Source organism: Myotis davidii, unplaced genomic scaffold, assembly GCF_000327345.1.
Source record: "Myotis davidii unplaced genomic scaffold, ASM32734v1 scaffold830, whole genome shotgun sequence".
NCBI lineage: Eukaryota > Metazoa > Chordata > Mammalia > Chiroptera > Vespertilionidae > Myotis > Myotis davidii.
Genome location: NW_006282202.1, coordinates 283,574 through 300,091, shown reverse-complemented (window position 1 = coordinate 300,091; position 16,518 = coordinate 283,574). Strand labels below are relative to the sequence as shown.

General features: G+C 43.3%; 1 protein-coding gene across 1 annotated transcript in view; it reads right to left on the bottom strand.

Annotated features, from left to right (window-relative positions):
• MICAL3 (microtubule associated monooxygenase, calponin and LIM domain containing 3) overlaps positions 1–16,518 on the bottom strand; it is a 266,794-nt gene that overhangs the window by 50,436 nt on the left and 199,840 nt on the right. The window contains 2 exon segments of the mRNA XM_006752758.2: positions 12,606–12,743; positions 16,426–16,518. The exon segment at positions 16,426–16,518 is cut by the window's right edge and continues 31 nt beyond it. Coding sequence (XP_006752821.1) covers positions 12,606–12,743; positions 16,426–16,518 — 231 coding nt within the window.

The following is a 16,518-nucleotide window of genomic DNA, read 5'->3' as shown; positions in this document are numbered from 1 at the left end:
GCATCTGTGAGTCTGTTTCTGTTTTGTTTGTTTATATTATTTTTTAGGCTCCACATATAAGTGAAATAATATGGTACTTGTCTTTCTCTGACTGACTTATTTCATTTAACCTGATTTCACTCTCCAGGTCCCTCCATGCTATCTCAAAGGGTAAGAGATTCTTCATTTTTGCTGCTGCATAGTATTCCATGGCATAAATGTACCAGAGCTTTTTTATCCACTCATCTACTCATAGGCACTTGGGCTGTTTCCAGATCTTAGCTATTGTAAATTGTGCTCCTCCGAACACAGGGGTACATACATTCTTTCTGATTGGTGTTTCGGGTTTCTTAGGCTACATTCCTATAAGTGGGATCACTGGGTCAAATGGCACTTCCATATTTAATTTTTTGAGGAAACTCCATACTGTTTTCTATAAAGGCTGCACCAATCAGCATTCCCACCAGCAGTGTACTAGGGTTTCCTTTTCTCCACATTCTCATCAGCACTTGTCATTTATTGATAGCAGACATTTTCATACCTCATTGTCATTTTAATTAGTATCTCTTGGACGATTAGTGACTTTGAGCATTTTTTTTCATGTCTCCTGGCCATCTGTGTGTCCTCTTTGGAGAATTTTCTATTTAGGTCCTTTGCCCATTTTTTAATTGGACTGTTTGTCTTCTTTTTGTTAACTTGTATGAGTTCCTTATATAGTTTGGATATTAATCCTTTAGCAGATGTATCATTGCCAAATATATCCTCCCATACAGTGAGCTTTCTTTTATTTTGACTGTTTCTTTTGCTGTGCAGAAACTTGGTTTCTTTTGCTGTGCAGCAGCTATTTATTTTGATGTAGTCCCATTTGTTTATTATCTCCTTAGTTTCCATTGTCTTAGGAGATGTATCCATAATCATATTGCTATGAGAGATGTCTGAGATTTTGCTGCCTATGGTTTCTTCTAGGATTTTTATGGTTTCCTGACTTACATTTAGGTCTTTTATCTATCGTGAGTTAATTCTTGTGTATGGTGTAAATTGGTGGTCTAGTTTCATTTTTTTTGCATGTTTTTGTCTAATTTTCCCAACACCATTCATTGAAGAGACTGTCTTGACTCCATTGTATGCTCTTATCACCTTTGTCAAATATTAATTGCGTGTAATGACTCAGGTTGATTTCTGGGATTCTCTGTTTTGTTCCATTGACCTACATACCTGTTCTTGTGCCAGTATCAGCTGTTTTGATTATGGTGGCTTTGTAGTGTAACATGATATCTGGTATTGTGATTCCTCCAACATTTTTCTTCTTTCTTAAGATTGCTGCAGCTATCCAAAGTCTTTTTTGGTTCCATATACATTGTTGGAATATTTGTTATAGTTCTGTAAAATATGGTGTTGTTATTTTAGTAGGGATTGCATTGAATCTGTAACTTTCCTTGGGCAGTATAGACATTTTAATGATGTTGATTCTACCAATCCTAGAACATGGAATATTCTTCCACTTGTTTATATCTTCTCTCCCTTTTTTTAGTGTCCTATCGTTTTCCAAGTACAAGTCTTTTATCTCTGTGGTTAAATTTATTCCTAAGTATCTTAATTTTTTTGTTGCAATGATAAACGGGATGCTTTTTTTAAAGTTTCTCTTTCTGAGAATTCATTATCTATATATATCCTATATAATGAGAGGAATATGCTAATTAGCCAGGACGCCCTCACAGGTAAAGACCCGAAGGAGCGGGTGGGCGTGGCTGCTTGCCACACAAGGCCAGGTACGTGAGGCTGCGTCAAATAAAATAAAATGCATTCACACGCCAGAAGACGACAGGGTTCAAGGAGGAAGGGCTCCAGTTTCGTTTTCTCAGCACCCAGCTAGGAGGCCTCCCTGGGGCGGCTCTCCCCTCCGAGTCTTGCGCAAGATGAGCGCTCTGCTCTGGCCCAGGAGCCCCAAAGGGAGGCAGAGCGAAGTGCTTTCCCTCTGGGACCCCGCTCTCCCTGGGAACATGGAAATCTGCCTCCGGGGTGACTGCCTGGCAGCCAGGCCTGGCGAGCAGTAGAGAGGGCGACCTACCTGGAGTCCACACTGCCACCATAGTTGAAGTCGCCCTTGGTGGAGGAGTGGAGGTAGCAGGGATCAGAGTCGGCCATGTCAGCAATGGAACCCCAGCTCCCTGCTGAATGACTAGAGCACATGGACCTCAAAGTCCTCAGTCACTTCCTGAGCAGCAATCAGCCCGGACCAGGGATCAAACCCGAAACCTAAGTAGGTACCCTGACAGAATGGAACCCAAACCTTCACTGTGGCAGAGGAGCTCTGACCCACAGCAGGGGCCATGGCACACCAGAGGGGTTTTGTTGAGGGGCCCTGACAGGCAGGCCGCAGCGCAGTGGGTTAGAACCTCCTCCTGATACAACAAGGTTGCCGGTTGGATCCCTGGTCAGGGCACAGACAAGAAGCAACCAAAGAGAGCATAATACGTGGAACAGCACACTGGTGTTTCTCTCGCTCCCTTCCTCTCTCTAAAATAATCCATAAAAATTAAAATAAAAAATAAACCCTCTGGCCCTAACCAGTTTGGCCCTTCCTCCTTGAACCCTCTAGTATTGAATAAGAGTGGTGAAAGCGGACATCGCTGTCTTGTTCCTGTTCTTAGGGGAAATGGTTTTAGTTTTTGCCCATTCAGTATGATGTTTGCTATCCACTGAGCCAAACCGGTCAGGGCATGTATCACTTATTGATTTACAAATATTGAAACCAGCCTTGCATCCCTTATGGTCATGGTGTATGATCTTTTTAATATATTGCTGAATCTGAGTAATATTTTGTTGAGAATTTTAGCATCTGTGTTCACCAGGGATATTGGCCTGTAATTCTCTTTCTTTGTAGTGTTTGTATCTGGTTTTGAAATTAGGGTAATGCTGGCCTCATAAAGAGAGCTTGGGAGTGTTTCTCCCTCTTGGATTTTTTGGAATAGTTTCAGGAGGATAAGTGTTAGTTCTTCTTTGAATGTTTGGTAAAACTCCCCTGTGAAGCCTTCCGGTCCTGGACGTTTGCTGGAAGTTTTTATTTTATTTTTATTTTTATGCTTCTATTTCATCAGTTGTTATTGGTCTATTCAGGTTTTCTAATTTTTCCTGATTCAGTTTTGGGATATTGTATTTTTCTAGGAATTCTTCCATTGTCCAGCTTGTTGGCATATAGTAGTGGTTGTTCATAGTATTTTCTTACAATCCATTGTATTTCTATGGTGTCAGTGGTTACTTCTCCACTTTAGTTTCTGATTTTATTTGTTTGTGTCCTCTTTCATTGTTTCTTTTTTCTTTCTTTTTAAAATATATTTTATTGATTTTTTACAGAGAGGGAGAGAGAGATAGTTAGAAACATCGATGAGAGAGAAACATCGATCAGCTGCCTCCTGCACACCTCCCACTGGGGATGTGCCCGCAACCAAGGTACATGCCCTTGATGGGAATCAAACCTGGGACCTTTCAGACTGCAGGCCAATGCTCTATCCACTGAGCCAAACCGGTTATGGCTCTCATTGTTTCTTGATGAGTCTGGCTAACAGCTCATCAAGATTTTGGAATAGTTTCAGGAGGATAAGTGTTAGTTCTTCTGGGAATGTTTGGTAAAACTCCCCTGTGAAGCCTTCCGGTCCTGGACGTTTGCTGGAAGTTTTTATTTTATTTTTATTTTTATGCTTCTATTTCATCAGTTGTTATTGGTCTATTCAGGTTTTCTAATTTTTCCTGATTCAGTTTTGGGATATTGTATTTTTCTAGGAATTCTTCCATTGTCCAGCTTGTTGGCATATAGTAGTGGTTGTTCATAGTATTTTCTTACAATCCATTGTATTTCTATGGTGTCAGTGGTTACTTCTCCACTTTAGTTTCTGATTTTATTTGTTTGTGTCCTCTTTCATTGTTTCTTTTTTCTTTCTTTTTAAAATATATTTTATTGATTTTTTACAGAGAGGGAGAGAGAGATAGTTAGAAACATCGATGAGAGAGGAACATCGGTCAGCTGCCTCCTGCACATCTCCCACTGGGGATGTGCCCGCAACCCTGGTACATGCCCTTGACCGGAATCGAACCTGGAACCTTTCAGTCCGCAGGCCGACGCTCTATCCACCGAGCCAAACCGGGCTCTCATTGTTTCTTGATGAGTCTGGCTAACAGCTCATCAAGATTGTTTATCCTTTCCAAGAACCAGCTCTTGTTTCATTTATTTTTTTTGTATGTATTTTTTTAGTCTCTATGTCATTTATATCTGCTCCTTTGCTGGAAGTTTTTATTTTATTTTTATTTTTATGCTTCTATTTCATCAGTTGTTATTGGTCTATTCAGGTTTTCTAATTTTTCCTGATTCAGTTTTGGGATATTGTATTTTTCTAGGAATTCTTCCATTGTCCAGCTTGTTGGCATATAGTAGTGGTTGTTCATAGTATTTTCTTACAATCCATTGTATTTCTATGGTGTCAGTGGTTACTTCTCCACTTTAGTTTCTGATTTTATTTGTTTGTGTCCTCTTTCATTGTTTCTTTTTTCTTTCTTTTTAAAATATATTTTATTGATTTTTTACAGAGAGGGAGAGAGAGATAGTTAGAAACATCGATGAGAGAGAAACATCGGTCAGCTGCCTCCTGCACATCTCCCACTGGGCACTGGGGATGTTTCCTCAACCAAGGTACATGCTCTTGACCAGAATTGAACCTGGGACCCTTGAGTCCACAGGCCGACGCTCAATCCACTGAGCCAAACCGGTTATGGCTCTCATTGTTTCTTGATGAGTCTGGCTAACAGCTCATCAAGATTGTTTATCCTTTCCAAGAACCAGCTCTTGTTTCATTTATTTTTTTTGTATGTATTTTTTTAGTCTCTATGTCATTTATATCTGCTCCAATCTTTATTACTTCCTTCCTTCTACTTACTCTGAGCTTTTGTTGTGGGTTCTCTTTCTAGTTCTGTAAGTTGTAGGGTTAGTTTATTATTATTATTATTTTGTTTTTTTGAGGTAGTCCTGTAGTGCTATGAACTTCCCTCTCAGGACTGGTTTTGCTGTGTCCCAGCGATTTTGGGTTATGTGTTCATTTTCATTTGTTTCCCAGAAGACTTTTTATTTCTTTCTTGATCTTGTTGGTAATCCATTCATTGTTTAATAACATGCTAGTTAGCCTCCATGTATTTGAAAGTTCTGGATATTTTACTGTAGTTGATTTCTAATTTCATTCCACTGTGATCTGAGAAGATGCTTGATATGATCTCAGTGTTCCTCAACTTGTAGAGACTAGTTTTGTGTCCTAACATGTGGTTTATCTTTGAGAATGACCCATGTGCACTTGAGAAGAATGTCACAGCTTTGGGTGAAATGTTCTATAAATGTCAATTAAACCATCTGATCCAGTGTGTCATTTAGAGTCACCATTTCCTTGTTAATTTTTTGTCTGGAAGATCTATCCAGTGAAGTCAGTGGGGTATTAAAGCCCCCTACTATGACTCTGTTGTTGTTGATCTCTCCCTTGAAGTCCTCTAAAATTTTTTTTATTGTTTTTGTTTAATCCTCACCCTAGGGTATTTTTCCATTGATTTTATTTTATCTAAAAAATTTTTTTAAAAAAATATATTTTATTGATTTTTTACAAAGAGGAAGGGAGAGGGTCAGAGTGTTAGAAACATTGATGGGAGAGAAACATCAATCAGCTGCCTCCTGCACACCTCCTACTGGGGATGTGCCCGCAACCAAGGTACATGCCCTTGACTGGAATTGAACCTGGAGCCTTTCAGTCCGCAAGCTGACGCTCTATCAGGGGTCCTCAAACTTTTTAAACAGGGGGCCAGTTCACTGTCCCGGAGGGCCGGACTATAGTTTAAAAAAAAACTATGAACAAATTCCTATATACACAGCAGCGTCAAAAACACCCGGTGGGCGGGATAAATATTTTCGGTGGGCCGCATGTGGACCGTGGGCTGTAGTTTGAGGACCCCTGCTCTATCCATTGAGCCAAACCAGTTAGGACTGATTTTAGAGAGAGTGGAAGAGAGAAGGGAAGACAGATAGGAAAATGGATGTGAGATAAACACATTGATTGGTTGCCCTTGCATGCGCCTGACCAGGGCCCAGGCTGGGGAGGAACCTGCAACCGAGTTAGGTGCCCCCGACCAGAAATGAACCTGGGGCCCTCTGGTCAGTAGGCTGACACTCTATCCACTGAGCCAAACTGACTAGGGCCTCTAGAAGGTTTTTTTAAAAAAAAATATGTTTAGATGCTTCTATATTGGGTGCATATATGTTTACCAGGGTTATATCCTCTTGTTAGATTAATCCCTTTAGTATTATGTAGTGACCTTTGTTTTCTCTTGTGATGGCCTTCATTTTGAAGTCTATTTTGTAAGATATGAGTATTGCTACTCCAGCTTTTGCTTCATTTCCATTTGCATGAAAAATGTTTTTCCATCTCTTCACTTTCATCCTGTGTGAGTGTTTTGTTCTGAGGCAGGTCTCTTGTAGACAACATACAGTTGGGTCATGTTTTTGTATCCATTCAGCTACCCTATGTTTTTTAATTGGAGCATTTAGTCCATTTATACTTATGATTATTACTGACAGGTACTTATTTATTGTCATTTTAATTCTGTATCCCTAGATTTCTCCCTTTATTTCTTCTCATTACAGCAGACCCTTTAGCATTTCTTGTAATGCTGACTTGGTGATGATGTATTCCGTAGCCCTTTTTTTATCTAGGAAGCTCTTTATTTCACCATCGATTTTGAATGATAGCCTTTCACTCAAAGTAATTTCGGTTTATAGTAATTTTGGTTTCAGATCTTTGCTTTCCATTACCTTGAGTACTTCATGCCATTCCTTTCTGGCCTGAGAGTTTCTGATGATAAATCAGGTGTCGGCCTTATGGGAGCTCCTTTGTAGGTAATAGTTTGCTTTTCTCTTGCTGTCTTTGAGATTCTCTCTTTAATTTTTTTTGTAGCCTTGCTGGATATAGTCATCTTGGACTCAGATCCTTGCTTTCCATTACCTTGAGTACTTCTTGCCATTCCCTTCTGGCCTGTAGTTTCTGATGAGAAATCAGGTGTCAGCCTTATGGGAACTCCTTTGTAGGTAACATTTTTCTTTTCTCTTGCTGCCTTTAAGATTCTCTCTTTAATTTTTGTCATTTTAATTATGATGTTTCTGTGAATGGGCCTGTTTGGGTTCTTGCTTGGGGTTTCTGTGCCTCCTGGACTGTGTGACTTTTTCCTTTACCAGGTTAGAGAAGTTTTCTGCCATTATTTCGTCAAACACGTTCTCTATCCCTTTCTCTCTTTCTGCCTCTTCTGGCACACCTACTATTCAAATATTGTTACATTTCATGTTGTCCCACAGCTCCCTTAAGCTGTCCTCTTGTTTTTCTTCTTGGTTCTCTGAATGAGTGATTTATCTCAACTTTATCTTCTAATTCACTAATTCAATCCTCAACTTCCTCTAATCTGCTGTGCATTCCTTCCAATGTGTTCTTTGTGCTCTGATATCCTTTATTTCCTGTTTTCATAGTTACTATATCTCTTCTCATGCTGTTGAGCATCTTTACCATCATTATTCTGAACTCTATATCAGATATATTTCTTATCTCCATTTCATTTATCTCTTCTGGAGAATTCTCGCTTTTCATTTGGGGGTTGTTTCTTTGTACCCTCATTTTGGCTGTTTGGGTTTGTGTCTATGTGTTAGGTTGATCTGCTATGCCTCTCAATCTCTAGTGTGGACTGTTTCAAATGCTGTTTCTAACTAATTAGATCAGGCAAAGACTCTAAGCCTCCAGAGATCACCTCTGTCTACCAACTGATAGGATTCAGTCTTGAATATCCCTCAGGCAATGGTGTGGTGTTTTTTCAATAGGGTGGGGCAATTGCTTTTGCCTGGAGGCTAATTGTTATTCTCAGTCTCTTAATGGGCCTCAGAAACTCCTCATGTGGGGCAAGGTGTTTTCCAATAGGGCAGGTCAGTGGTTGGCAAACTGCGGCTTGTGAGCCACAGTTTGCCGACCACTGGGGTAGGTCAACTGTCTTCCCCCCAGGCAAAGCTGCCTGTATAGCAAATGTCTGCATGATAGTGTTTGTCAAACTGCGGCTTGGGAGCCACAGTTTGCCGACCACTGGGGTAGGTCAACTGTCTTCCCCCCAGGCAAAGCTGCCTGTATAGCAAATGTCTGCATGATAAAATGATCTCTGCAGCTTGAGGGAATGACTCAGCATAGGACATTGGGGTGTCTGCCTTTTGAGCTCTAACCCCAGAGCTCCTGATCCTGGCTTCTGCTCACACAGCTCCAATCCACTCTGCCCTCTCTCTGTTGGAGCACAAGGTATACTGCACTGCATCAGCTTCAGTTGTACATTGGCCCTTTAAGAGGGTGCCTGCGTTTTCAGCCATCTCTCCCTGGCAGACAGCAACCCGGCTGCTTTTCATATCCAGATGTTATGTAGGTACCCCTCTCAGTTCTGGTGCTTTCTGTTTGGGGGCCCAGCTTGGGGATTTGACCCTAGAATTCTCAGTGGCAACTCCTCACAGCTAAGATATCTCTCTGGAACTTCAGTTGCTGTCTGTGGGAGCCCGGCCAGTTCTTTCACGCCTCCACCCCTCCTACCAGTCTCTATGCAGTCTCCACTTTCCATCTTTGATTATCAGGGTTCTCTCCAGCGAGTCTTCTGTTGATTATTCAGTAAGTTTTTCTGTATTTTAGTTGTAATTCCAGTTTGGTCCTTGCAGTGTGTCCGTGCAGCATCCACTTACTCTGCCACCATTTTTAATCTCCCTCAAATCATTCTTAAAGGTTTTCGTTTAGGAAAAGGGCTTATGCTCTGGTTTGCAAATACAAGAGCCTGAGGATCAAAGCCCAAGGGAAGGTGGGTGGCAGAGGATCTTGCTGTAGCACAGTTGGATGGATTTCTTACAAGGTTATGTTGAGTTTGAGAGGACAGCTATGTAATTACTAGGCCACTGTCTGCTCACAGGCCAGCCTTGTGAATCTGTACCCCACACCTGAAGGATGTGTAGAGTGAGTGTGGCAGAAACATAAGCAGGGTCCCTGGGGTCACGGTACAGTGAAAATTAAGGACGTGCCTACCTTTTGGGGTAGGAAGAAGGGAAGGGGCACTTTGAAGACACTGGCAATGTTTTATTTCTTGACTTTTTGCTTTTAATAATTCCTTAAAAGCTGTGTACCATCCCGTGTATACTGAGCTTACTAAAAAGTGGGTGCTGGTTTTTACATGCAGCTTTGGAGAACTATACTAAAGATGTCTGGAGTGTTCCAGGACAAGTTCTAGACTGGCAAACAGATAATGTCACATTCCCCCTTGAGATAGCAGAGCAGCTCACAGAGCTGGCAAAGCCAAGATGCATTCCTATGACAATGGCATCTGCTGAGAAAAGACTGAGGGATACTACCCAAATATTTCCACAGCCTTAAAACCTCTGTGTGGTAACACTGCCATTGGTCACTCAAGGAAGTCAGTTTATCAACATCAGAAAGTGGGACCTCTGAGGTACAGACAAATCTCTGTGCTTCTCACACCTGAGCTTTCTGTCTAGAGAGCAAGTTCATGGTTGTACTACCCCATTGCTGACAAGGCTGGCAGACACTGCTCCTTCCCTAGAATCTTTCTCCTTGGCACCACCCCAACCTGGAGGGAACTCAACCTGGGCCTGTCGTGGAGAGGCTCATTGTGCCAATATGTGTGCTCAAATTACTCTGAGTGCCTGGGTATCAGGTGGTAACTTTGCACTATTGTTGGTAAGCACAGAGGAGACCAAGGACCAAACACCTCATCTGCATAGGGCAAGGCACACTGCAATGCATCGGCTTCAGCACAGGCCTGACCCTCATACTCACGTGTTTCTCATTATGAGTTTCTACTAAGGTCTGTTGGAGAGTCAGATGGGTGAGAAGTTTATAGTCCTTGAGAAGAACCATTGTCACATATATCAACACAAATAAGTGAGGAGTATCAGTATAGCACCAGATGTTGAGAGAAACAGCTTGGGGGATGGAACTGGGGGTTAGAGCCAGGTTAAGATGGAGTGCAGGGGGCTAGAAGCTGCCACACACTATGGAAGCCAGAAATCACTGCCACACTTAGCTGCCAGCTAGGAAGTCCTGACACCTCAGTCTTAACCATTCTGGAGATACAAACTGACTAGGAGAGAGTGAGCAGCAGTTCCTATACTCAGAGCTAAGACTCTGGTTCAGTTCTCCCTGCTGTATGCAGGAAGGTGCCTCTCGTGGTGTGCTCATGCCCCTTTCCTCTGCTGCTTGTGAGGACAATGTGCTGGATGGGAAGAGGCTGGTGGTAAGATCCATGAGTTCCAATCCTGCCCATCCCAGAAATAACCACTGGCATAGTGGTTCTCACCCAGGGTCACTTCTGCCCTTCCCTGAGTGTTAACTGGTATTGTATAGAGGCACTTTTGGTTGTTCTATGGATGAGAGTGGGAGTGGAGACTGCACTGACATTTGGAGGGTAGAGGCCAAGGATTTTAAGCATCTTGCAATGAAAAGAACTGTCCTGCCCCAAATGCCAGGAACCCCCTCGTTGAGAAACACCTCTCCAGAAAAGTTTCAGAAGGACAACTGAGGTTTCTTAGCTACCCCTTGGCTTAAAGAGATACTTTCACCTTAGTCTGAGGACCCAGCTGATTATGCCCAGCATGTCCATCTGCTTTTAGCTGAACAACACCTGCCTTCCTTTGCTTTCCCCTTTTCACAGATAAGTTTTCCTTCGGTCCCCCTGAGCACCAACTGCCTCCTTCTCTAATATTTCAGTAGGTTTGTGGAATATTAACTGATTTATTTTTTTTATTCCTTTACTTTCACACTCAATTAACTTCTATAGACTTTAGAGCTCAGTGCTAAAAATGTTTCTTTAGCTTTGGCTTTTACCCAACCTCTGTTAATTAAAAGTGTCTGTCTCTGTCCTGCCTATACTATTGCTTGCCTCTGGATCATCCCTGAAGAATGTGGGGTGCGTGTCTTGTCCATGCAAGGATGGGCTGCCTGAGTGAGGCATGCACATTCCCCCACCCTCCGCCCTTGGCATGCACTAGTGGTAGGATCAGAATTCTAGTGTTAAGATATCAGCAGAGCTGCCAAGAAACAGTTGTTATGGTGAGTGGAAAGAGAACAAACATCACCAGACTACCTCCGGACACTGTCTCCAGCCAGGCCTGAACTGCTGCACGGCGTATGGAGGGAAGGTCAGGCACTGAATTTAAAACAGACGATAAATACAAAGTTACACAGGAATAAGTGTTCCCAGTGAGGAAAGTTGAGGACAACCCTAAAGTCCAAAATAAAAAAGACACTAAGATGATGTTATGGCCAGGGGCCTATCCAGAACTGACCATGGTATCAGTCCAGGAGAGGAAAGAAAACACAGGGAACACAGGGAGGAGCAATACAGTTTCAAGGCTGCAGAGATAGCTCTACCTTGCAGGGCAGTGTGACATTGTCCCAGGTCAGCAGGATCTCTCTCTTCCACTCCTGCATAGCTTCTAAGTACATTAATAAACCAACAAAAAAAGACTTTAAAATTGATTTTTAGAGAAAGGAAGGGAGAGGGAGAGAGAGAGAGGGGAAAACATCGATGAGAGTGAAACATCAATCGGCTGCCTCCTGCATGCCCCCTACTGGGGATCAAGCCCGAAACCCAGGCATGTGCCCTGACTAGGAATCAAATCAGATGACACCCAATCAACTGAGCCATATTAGCCAGGACGCTTCTGGATACATTTATATTGCTGCAGAAATAGTTAACTGAGGTTGTTTTTGCCGATAGGTGAAGATTTGGGGCAGAGGAGAATCAAATGACCCCATTAAAGGCTGTTTCATGAATGCAGGGACCACCCCCTTGTATACTCAGAGACTTGCATGGTGTGTGGCTCTCCATCAGTTCCAAACAGGAAGAGACAGAGGTTGATGATCTGTACTTAGAAGATGGGTATGGGGAGGTCAGAAGGTGTGAGAATGACATGGCAGCTGACCCAGCCCTCCACTTTTTTTCTTTATTGCTTGCTATTCCTTAAAAGAATCCAGAATAAGGTTCATCTTCATCCTACTGTGGAACACAGATCATGCCTACAACTTAGAGCTAACTATTAAAAATTATGCTAAATACTTAGAGTCTCCTTGATACAAATTTGTTCTTAAAACTTAATTTCCATTCAGACTATGCTTCCCTTGACCCCATCCTGACAATGCACATTCACACCCAGACACACTCCATGAGGAAAGGGCCAGAATATTCTACCAAGTGGAGAAAGAATAACCCTACCTAGTAATATGAGGGAAAGAAGGCAATTCTCAATTTTTTCAAGATCAAGTTTCATTTTTCTATTTTGCTTTGGGGGAGAAGGAACCCATAAACTCTTAACCCACAGAGAACTTTATATATTCTCACACAAAAGCCCAGGGCAGTGGTCACCATTAACACCAAGAAAATGAAATGTTCTGTCAGCTCTTACATTTGATTAAACTGATGGCTTTGGCCCTGACAGAAAAATACCCTGCAACAAGCAGAGGGGTTGCAGGGACAGAATATGCTCCTAGGGGCCTCAGGTCCTTGGATCCTGAAGCAGTTACCTCTAGAAGTGGAGGGCTCAGAGGTTGGTACCGTTCGCTCCTCCTCCTCTTTCTCATGAACATGTGTCCAGTGCACATCAGCCTGAATCTCCAAGGGATCGGTTGCATTTATGATCTGCTGTAGCCGCTGGCTCCCAGCTACTGCACCAGGTTCAAAAAAGATGAGAAAGGGAGAGATGATAGGGAAGAAGAAAGGAGAAAATAAACAGTCAAGGGAAGGAGGGAATGAAACACCACAGGAAAGGAAACAGAAAATTTACCATATTTGCTAGGATCACGAAACAGAAAGAGGCAAAAAATTGAGAATATGTGGGCACATGCAAACACACACACAAGGGACTTCTACTCATCTAATCTGATGTTGTCATTTCAAGTTCACATACACTTAATTTCAATGAGATTCATACATTCAACTCCAATTCAGAAAGAACTTTCCTTTCTGATGCTCTTCTCACATTAATTGCATTCGAGGGACCCAAATGCCAAATTAGAAAAAAAGAGCAGATTACAACTGGTCCCTGAGGGCAATCTCTCTAGAGGTCATGAGTACTGAGCTGTTACCCAGTATAGTGGGAGATACCCGAGGATGCACTATAAATGCTCCTTCTGTTGGTCACAAAGCAAGGTGCTTACTGCCACCTGCCATGCTTCTCTTTGACAGTTGAGTCAAGAGAGAGGTGGAATGGGGCAGTGCCATTCTGCTATGAACCAGCCAACTCAGTTAGGATAGAAATGTACTTTCTTGGTACTTTAGTTTTTATCTTCTGGAGCTAAAGATAGAAAAAAATTCCCCGCCCGTTCTATAAAAGGCCTTGTGCTGCACACACAGGGACACAGCTATGGGAGAAGAGGTAACCAGGAGAGGAAGCAGAGCTCCATCCTGTAAATTCCCAAAGCTCTGGAAGTACGTGGGTAGATAATACCTCTCTGTATTTTCTGAGGTGAAAGCCCTTTGTCTTTAAATTCCATTTGGTGCCCCATTGGTCACAAGACCCAGTTTCTCAGCTAAATGAGAACTCACCAGAGTCCCTCATTTTATTCTTGCTGTCAGAGCCCAAGGGGTCTGCATGTGGCCCTGCCCTGTGGGATCCCTGTAATCAGTGCTTGGACCAGGACATACAGTTGGGTTAAAATAAAGGAACAGCCAGGAACATGGGGGAAGGGATACTATAGAAGGGAGGATGGCTTTTCAGGCAGCAAGAGCAGGTGCCACCTGATCTGAAGGACTCTGTCATTCCTGATGGGAACCTGCTTTCAACAATCTAACTGTATAATCTGCTTTGGCTTTATTACTATAAAGACAATCTATTAATTTACAAGCAACAGAAAATGTGATATAGGCAGAAAGTGCCAAAAAGATCACCAAATGTGGATATGGGCAGTACACTATGTTAAACACAGAGCTGCAGGTCACTATAGACTCACGGACGTTTCTAAGGCCAATTAGTTTTTATGGTGCTGGATGGGGCTGAATCACAGCAAAGTCACCAAACAGACTGAATGTCTTAAGGAAGATAAGTCAAAGAGAAAAATGTTGGGCCCCTTTTCGTCCTCCTGGCAACAAAGGGAAGAGAGTGAATCTTCTCCCTGGAGCCTTGAGGACTTATCTGCCAGCACTTTTCTTTCCCAGGGAAATGTTAAAAGGCACCATGGAGGGAGGTTCTGGGCATCTGAACCACTGCTGGGAGTTGTGATGTAATGTGAGGCTTTCTGCATTGGAGAAGCCAGTCTTAACTGGATGCGGGAAACTTGCAGCAGAACATATGGGGGGCATTGTAAGGCTGCTTCTGGAGTCTTCTCTGACTTCCTCTTGAATCTCTGTCTCATGTGCTATTTTGTACATGACCATTCATGAAGACTGGGCCCAGGGATATGTGCCAAAGCCTGTCAGAGCAGCTCTATAACCCAGATATTTTCATGTGGGACCTGCTCTTGGAGGCAGATTGTGAAGGCTACCAGGGAGCCAGGGTAGAAGGTGGGCAAGAGGCAGAATGGGTACCTTTACATGTACCCGAATCTTCTTCCTTTGATGGACACTGGAGCCACTGGCCTTGTAGTTCTCTGTCCCAGGGGCAATACTCCCCTTCTACAGAAGGGGGAGTCAGACACCCACAAGCACAGCAACAAGAATCCCATGTGGGGATAAACGGAGAAAAGAGAAGAATAAGAGTTATCTTTAATTGGAAGGCAATAATGTCCTGTCATTGTCTACACAGGCACTGAAGTCCACTGCTCAAGGCACACAGGCTAGAAGTCAAGAACAAAGGCCCAGTGTTGGCAGAATTTGCTGGTATGTGTATTTTTCTATTTAAAGTCCATCCCCTGGTCTTGATGCCAGGTCCTGGTCTGGGAAATTAAGTCTGTGTGAGGGAAGGCAGGGCTAAATGCTCCTGCAAAGGAAATAGGCTGTGATCCTAAGCCATGTCTGGGGCTACAGGCCACCAAACATATTAATCATCAGATGGAGATAATGATGTCTGGAATGATACAAACAAAATACCTTTCCCCGAAAGAGCTGTGAACACGCTCAACCCCTATGACTAGCAGGGATGTAAGGCCAATCATGGACCATATGCCAGAGACACAGCATACGGAAAAAAGAACCCAGTGTCAGGTTCCTGACCCAGGGCCTGTCTCCTTCTGCACATAAAACTGAGTAAGGGGGGAGGGGCAGTGCAACCTGGTGGATTCTACCTCAGCAGAAGAACCAGGTGGAGAGAAACTCCTTAGGGAGTGTATGTCCTGCCTCTGACAGTTCATGCTGATGTGGGCACCTCAAGGTCATGTCAGCATGTGCTTTCTTTCTGCCTGCTGTGCCTACTCAGGCTTGGGGTCTTACATTGATACAGCCCCCCGAGACTACTCAGTAACATGCATACTGGCTGGTAGGACTCTGTGTCTGGCCAGCACTTGGTCCTTGTTGTCAGAGAAAACAGACCCTGGGATGGATGGGGCAGCGGAACCATCTAGTGCCAATTCCACATGCCCAGGCTATCCAGTACTGACTGCTCTTCTGATGGTTTGGAGGAATTGGTGCTCACCATGCCTCCTGGTGAGCACACAGGGAACAGTCATGGTATCACCCTCAGAGGAACTCAGATCTCTATCTGCCCATTTTCTTCTTTACCACCTATCAGCCAGGAGAGGGAAAGAATGACCCTCTCTTACACAGGCAAGAAAAGAAAGCCCAGCAAGTTCTTCCTTATTCACTCAAGGACACGCAGAACCAGATATAGAGACAGAGTTGGGACATCTTGAGTCCAAACCAAGAGAACATTTCAGAGCCAGCCAGACCAACTCAATGCTGAAACTGATGCTTCTTCTCAGAACACTGGTCCAAACATGCTATTACACATCATTGACTAAACATTGTCCAGTGGGCCCCCAACTCACAGCTCCCTCCTCAATGACAGCAGCTCTGAATGGATGTGAGGTTCAATCTTTGTAGCCTGCAAGATCGAGGATTAGGTGTTAGGGAATCCTCTAGAAAGCTAAATTCCCTTTCTTTATTAAAATAAACCTCATTCACTGAAATTAAAGGTGAAAAAATAGAAAATGAGGAGAGGAGAATGAAGAACCTAATTTGACCCTTTTCCATCCAATTTCAACTCAGAACGTGCACAAGGGACACCATTTCCACTGTCGACGGTCTTCTCTGTCCCTGTATCTAAGGTCAGAGAGAGACAGAAAGGATGTCTCTGGGGCTCTGTGTAAGCACGTTATGTGACTCCAGCCAAAGAAACCTCTCATGCTCAGGCATAAAACAGGCTGCCTCAGTGACGGACAGGGTCCGGAATAGGAGAAGAGATTGCTTTCTGACCTTCACTAGACTCCTCCTCTTCCTCCTCATAATCCTCCTCTCCCTCCTCCTCGTCGTAGTCCTCCTCCTCATTGTCATTGTTAAGCTCGTAGC